The sequence below is a fragment of the Scyliorhinus torazame genome, chromosome 5 (genome assembly GCF_047496885.1).
Source record: "Scyliorhinus torazame isolate Kashiwa2021f chromosome 5, sScyTor2.1, whole genome shotgun sequence".
In the NCBI taxonomy this organism is placed as follows: Eukaryota; Metazoa; Chordata; class Chondrichthyes; order Carcharhiniformes; family Scyliorhinidae; genus Scyliorhinus; species Scyliorhinus torazame.
The window spans coordinates 68,773,260-68,780,184 of NC_092711.1; the positions used below are offsets into that span (position 1 = coordinate 68,773,260).

Consider the following 6,925-nt stretch of genomic DNA (forward strand, 5'->3'; position numbering starts at 1 on the left):
GCCACAAACATCAACTTCAGTTTGGGAGTGGGTGAAATTTTTTGGAACCTGTTTACCAAAGACGAACTCTGCGGGCGCTAGGACCCGGCTGGAGAACAGAAACCTTCAGGCCCCGCCTACTAACTGTTGCATCGCCAAGACGCTAGCGCATGCGCTCTGCTTCCCCAAGATGGCGGCTGTGAACCAGGGCCTGGTCCCGGGAGAGAGCTGACCGGCGGTGATGTGACCTGAGGATCACCGCACCTCGGGCAAGGGGCCAGGTTGGGAAGGCGGTGCCTTCAGGAATAACTGGGAAGGTGATGTTTGGTCAGTTGCTGCAGTCTGTGTAGTGAAGGTGCTGTCACAGTGGTGTGAGGTGAGGAAGTACAGGATTATCACCCAGCAATGATCAATTAAGGGGAATGTAAATCCAGCTCAGGCTGCTTTCAGATTGGAAAGGGAGCTAAGGTGTGTCCTCAGAGCTGGTGAGTGTTGAGGCTTTGGCAGTTTCTCTATAAAGTCCCTCTCTTTACAGCACGGAAAGAGGCCCTTCGACCCATTCATAATAATCTTTATTATTGTCACAAGTAGGCTTACATTAACACTGCAATGAAGTTACTGTGAAAATCCCCCAGTCGCCACACTCCGGCGCCTGTTCGGGCACACAGAGGGAGAATTCAGAATGTCCAATTAACCTACTAAGCTCATCGTTCGGGACTTGTGGGAGGAAACCGGAGCACCTGGAGGAAACCCATGCAGACACAGGGAGAATGAGCAGACTCCACAGAGACAGAGAACCAAGCTCGGAATCGAACCTGGATCCCTGGTGCTGTGAAGCAGCAGTGCTAACCACTATGCTACCGTGCCGCCCAGTAAGTTTATTAGATTACTAGCTCTGGATGAATTGTGTCCCAGGATGCTGTTGGAGGCGAGTGAGAGATTGCAGAGACTCGGACCCAAAGTTTTAACCACAAATTAGGCCTGTTTTTGCTGGAATTTAGACATTTAAGGTGTGATCTAATTGATGTATTTAAGATATTAACAGGGAAAGACAGGGTAGATAAAGATCAACTATTTCCACTGGTTGGAGATTCTAAAATTAGGGATCATTGTCTAAAAATTAGGGCTAGACCGTTCTGGAGAGATGTTCGGAAGAACATCTTCACACACAGGGTGGGAGAGGTTTGGAACTCTCTCCCACACACAGCAGGTGAAGCTGGATCAGTTGTTAAGTTTAAATCGGAGGTAGAGTTTTGTTAAGCAAAGATATTCAGGGATATGGAGTTAGGTCACAGATCAGCCATGATCTCACTAAATGGCAGGACAGATGCGAGGGGATGAATGGCCTACTCCTGTCCCTGTGTGTATTTCTGTGATTCTGAAATTCAGACAACGATACCATGATAGGGCGAAGAGTCCTGATTAGCACCTGAGTTAGTTCGAGCTGCAAACCATCCCTTCAGATCCTTGCCCTTCATGGATTTCATGAAGGCCAAGGTAATAGTTGGATTATTGAAAGACTTGACGGAGTTGTTGGATACCATTTTTCGGGTCTCAGGATAACGCACAACGTAATTCACGCCGCACAGCCTTGCGTTGCCTTTGAACCTCATCGAGGCCTCGACGCTTCGTTTGTGTTGCTGCCGAAATTCCTGGAAGAAGTAAATCCTCACTCCTTCCTGCAGCCAGGTTCCACCTCATTGTTCCCTCTCCAGGACATTCTCTCAAGTTGTGGAAGCGAATGATTACAGGCCTGGGATGAAAACTATCCCTCGGCCTCAAAGACCGATGCTCCCTTTCTAATTTGGAATGCCCAGGCTTCACATCCAGCTCGAGAAAACGTGGCAGTCGATCCTCTAAGAACCTAACGGGAGTCTTACTCTCAACACTAAATGGACAGAAAATATCACAATTTATGGGCAGCACAGTAGCACAGTGGTAGATCCAGGGTCCCAGGTTCGATTCCCAGCTTGGGTCACTATCTGTGCGGAGTCTGCACATTCTCCCCGTGTCTGCATGGGTTTCCGCCGGGTGCTCAAGTTTCCACGCACAGTCCAAAGATGTGCAGGTTCGGTGGATTGGCCACGATAAATTGCCCTTCGTGCCCAAATAAAAGGTTTGTTGGGGTTACGGGGATGGGGTGGAGGTATGGGATTGGGTGGGGTGCTGTTTCCAAGGCGCAGACTCGATGGGCTGAGTGGCCTCCTTCACTGTAAATTCTATGATGACCATCTGACAGGCCAATGACTCAGATGTTCTTTCTCCGAACCTCAGTTCTCCAGGACCTCCGCCAGCCACTCGGCTGGTTTTCAAAGGATTGAATTCGACGGAAGCATCTTGCTGAATGTTCAGGATTCTCTCCTCCGGACCATCGAGCCTCTTCATGGCGTTTTGGAGCTGGGCCTCATGAGCTCACAGATATTGAGTCAGCACACTCCGCCTCTGGTCAGTAACACGGATAATGTTGACAGTCATCATTTTTGCCGCCTCCCAGAGAGCCCCAGAGAGCTCGGGGTCGAGAGACCTCCTGAGGGTCAGGCCGCCATGTTGAAAAGGCGGCTCCATTCCCGCTGAATCCACCTGTGCTGTTTTATCAATGCATTTCTTCACTTTTTCCAGCATAATCCTACCAATCCGAACCCTGAAATCTTCCAGGGACACGATAACAAATATGAATTCAAGGATTAGGTAGATGAGTGCCAGGCAATCAGGATAAGTGTCAGATTGTAGGTTAGTGGCACCAGAACCTGTGGAAAAGCAGCTACTCCCGCACCTGTATCGCATGCGTGACACCACCCCACTCCCAGTCAGAAATCTGATTGATGAGGATGTTGAGTGTTATGCGGAACTGGCAGGAAAATGGAGAGAAAGCTGAGATGAAAGGGATTTCTTTACTCGACGATGTGGTGAAGATTTGGTATTCTCTATCCCCGAGGATTCTGGAGCTTCAGTCATCAAATATTTTCAAGACACAGACTGATCGGTTTCTAGATATTGAAGATGTCGAGGGATATGAGGGATAGTGTGGGAAAACGGTGCTGAGGTAGATTAGCCAATGGTCCCATTGAATGGATCAGGCTCGATGGGCCGAATGGCTGACTGCAGCTCATATTTGTTATGATCTCCTGGACAGGAAGCTGTGCGCTTGGATTTGTCAATCAACCTGAATCAGCACCTTCAGGAGAATTAGGAGGGTCAATATGAGATACAGCAGAGTGAGAATGGAGGGAATGTGTGGTATGGACATTTACAGCTTTCGGGGAATAAGAGAGAGGAAAAAAGTGACATAGAAACTAGAATTGTCTGTTCTGAGTTTCTATCCTGTACTGACAGTGATGAATTTTGGAAATTGTTTTTACAGGATATTAGACAAGGAGGAATTACAGACAGAAATCTCAAACGTTACGTCTTGATCTGACAGTCACTTCTTTCCTTAGAACCTGGATATCATCGGGCTTTGAATCTAGAAGGAGAAATGTTTCCCCGAACAGTCAGCTAAATATTTCGACCATCAGTGTGACTGGAAAAGCACCGAGACCCACACAACACACACCCGAGTGAGAGAGTTCCAGTGAACTGACTGTGGAAACATCAGTGTGACTGGAAAAGCACCGAGACCCACACAACACACACCCGAGTGGGGGTGTTCCAGTGAACTGACTGAGAAAAGAGCTTTAACCAGTGACACAATCTGAAAAACATCACAATATTCAGAGCGGGGAGGGACCGTACTCGTGTTGTGGACGAGGCTTCAACTGATTGTCCTGCCTGGAGAGACGTCAGGAGACCCAAAACATGGAGAAACCGTGGAAATGTGGGGACTGTGGGAAGGGATTCAGAGCCCCATCTCTGCTGGAGCTTCATCGGCGCAGTCACACTGGGGAGAGGCCATTCACCTGCTCCAAGTGTGGGAAGGGATTCATTCAATTATCCACCCTGCAGACACACCAGCAACGTCACACTGGGGAGAAGCCATTCACCTGCTCTCAGTGTGGGAAGGGATTCAATGATTCATCCACCCTGCAGAGACATCAGCAAATTCACACTGGGGAGAGGCCATTCACCTGCTCTCAATGTGGGAAGGGATTCACTCAGTTATCTCACCTGCAGACACACCAGCGAGTTCACACTGGGGAGAGGCCATTCACCTGCTCTCAGTGTAGGAAGGGATTCACTCAGTTATCTCACCTGCATACACACCAGCGAGTTCACACTGGGGAGAGGCCATTCACCTGCTCTCAGTGTGGGAAAGGATTTGCACATTTATCCACCCTGCAGACACACCAGCGAGTTCACACTGGGGAGAAGCCATTCACCTGCTCTCAGTGTGGGAAGGGATTCACTCGGTTATCTCACCTGCAGACACACCAGCGAGTTCACACTGGGGAGAGGCCATTCACATGCTCTCAGTGTGGGAAGGGATTCACTCAGTTATCTCACCTGCAGACACACCAGCGAGTTCACACTGGGGAGAGGCCATTCACCTGCTCTCAGTGTGGGAAAGGATTTACTCTATTATCCAACCTGCGGAGACACCAGCGAGTTCACACTGGGGAGAGGCTATCCACTTCTCAATGTGAGACGTGATTGCATGTTTCATTGGACTTGCTGTGACACCAACAATTTCATAATCGATTACAGGGCTTGGATTCTGCTGTTATTGTTTCTGCTCTACACCCAGGACTGCATTTTGTTAATTCTGACAGGTGGTCAGTGGGATGGTCGGAGGGTTTCTTTATGCTGGACTGGCCGGTCTCACCACCTTGCCTCCAGTGGGCTGATTCTCTTTTAGCCTGGTTGCTAAAACCTGGCTTCAAAATTGCACAAGGATCACAGAGTAAAAGGATGTTTGGAAGTTTGAAGATATTTAGTTTCCATTTCTGTTTCAAACCCCCCAAAGCATGCCACATTGCCATGGAGATGGGCCCTGGTGGTTACATGGTTACTTTGTTTAAGTTATCTGGATGTCCCTGACAGAAGGAAACTATCAGGTTATCAGCGTCAAGTTGCCTGAGGTGGACTAGGAAACTGATTGGTACAGGGAATACCTAATATTTAAGGAATTATTACGTATTTATCAGGGGTCGGTTAGCTCAGTTGGCTGGACGGCTGGTTCGTGACGCAGAGCAAGGCCAACAGTGAGGATTCAACTCCCGTACTGGCTGAGTTTATTCATGAAGGCCCCGCCTTCTCAACCAGGCCCCTCACCTGAGGTGTGCTGACCCTCGGGTTAAATCACCACCAGTCAGCTCTCTCTCTGTCAAAGGGAGAGCTGCCTATGGTCCTCTGGGACTTTTGCAACTTTTATTTCACATACACAACAAATATAGATTCCTTTCAGGAACAAAAATCCAACAGGAAAAGTGATGCAACCGTGACTAACAAGAAAAGTTAAAGATTCCATGAGATCCATTAGAATTCAGCAAAGGAGGACCAAGAAACTGATGAGAGCAAACTGGCGAGAAACATAAAAACTGACTGGAAAAGCTTCTGCAGGAATGTGAAAAGGAAAAGATTAGCAAAGACCAATGTGGGTCCATTCCAGGCAGAGACAGGAGAGTTTACAATGGGGAATGAGGAAATGCAGAGAAACTAAACAATGTGTGTCTGTCTTCACAGAGGAAGATACAGAAATTGTCCCCAAAACACCAGAGAACCAAGGGACTGGTGGCGATTAGTATTGGTAAAGAAGTCGTACTGGAGAAATGAATGGGGTTGAAAGTGAATAAAACTCCAAAAGCTGATGATCCACACCCCAGAGTGTTGAACGAGGTGGCTGTAGAGATCTCTATTCCTCATTCTAAATTCTCCTGACTCTATCTGGAACAGACAAACCTTTGTTTGAGCCAAACGTTTGCTTTTTACGTAGCCACAGAAGCTTTAACAGTCAATCTTTATGTATTTTGCCAATTCACATTCTATTCTATTCTCCCTTTGTTTCTCAGTGTCTTGGTTGAAGAACTGAAGTAAATCCTTGGGAATGAATTATCACTTTGGACAGGTTCTGAGACAATTAAATTTTGACTTCCAGGACAGAGTAACTATAATCGTGGAGTGTGATTGTCGGTTATGTAAAAGGGGAAAGTTCTATTTTATAGTTTATGTGTAGGTTTCCAAGTTAAAGTAGCTTCTGGTTTGTTTGTTTGTTGTATTAAAAGTCATAAAACTTGAAGTCCCGTCGTGTGATCCTTTAATTTGTTGACTGGGGATTTGAATTTTTTATAAGAAGTTGCTGAACTTTATGGGGGTCCAGATCCACAAGTTTTGTCTTCCTATTTGACCCTCGGGCACCTTTCTGTCTCTATTGCTCATGTCACTGACAGCCAGTTGATGGAGCTGAGGGCTGAATTTAGCTGAGAATAACGGGACCTGTGCCACATTGGGAAACTGCCATGGGTGTCGCTAATAGAGACAGGAAGGTGCTGGAGGACCGGGTGGGAACTGCACCACCAACCAATCGGGGTTCAGGGGCGAGGGTGACCGGTGCTGATGGTGATGTTACCCCCAGGGTTCAGTGCCCCCTTGTCCAAAGCGGGGAGTCATGGGAACAGGGTACAGAGGAGCCGAAGGGAAACCATTTGGGACCAGAATATTGTGAACATTCTGTTACTCTGGTTATCTTTGATCCTCAAGTAATTTTCTGTTAGTTTTTTTTAACCATGTTCTGTTTCGTCAATAATCTTTTAACAGGAAAATATTTGAATTTGTTGGACATTTCCTGATTAAATCTGCTCACTTTCAGGAAAGTGGGTGAGAGGTTAACAGAAAATGAGTCCCTCTAAGGTAATTGGCAAAGGAGCCGGAGGGGTAGAGGGGATTTGAATTTTCTTTTGACACTGTTTGAAAATGGGTTCAGGGAATCAATTGTGACTGACTAATTTATCAATGTTCTCTGAGGAAGTAACAAGGGATGTGAATAAAGGAGAACCTGTAGATGTGCTTTATC

General features: G+C 47.1%; 1 protein-coding gene across 1 annotated transcript; it reads left to right on the top strand.

Moving 5' to 3' along the window:
- The first annotated feature begins 158 nt into the window (after positions 1 to 158).
- On the top strand, positions 159 to 6,334 carry LOC140418264 (uncharacterized). Its single transcript, XM_072501725.1, has 2 exons — positions 159 to 355; positions 3,341 to 6,334. Exon 2 carries the CDS (start codon positions 3,775 to 3,777, stop codon positions 4,564 to 4,566), a length of 792 nt encoding a protein of 263 aa, XP_072357826.1. The 5' UTR covers positions 159 to 355; positions 3,341 to 3,774; the 3' UTR covers positions 4,567 to 6,334.
- The last annotated feature ends 591 nt before the right edge of the window (positions 6,335 to 6,925 follow it).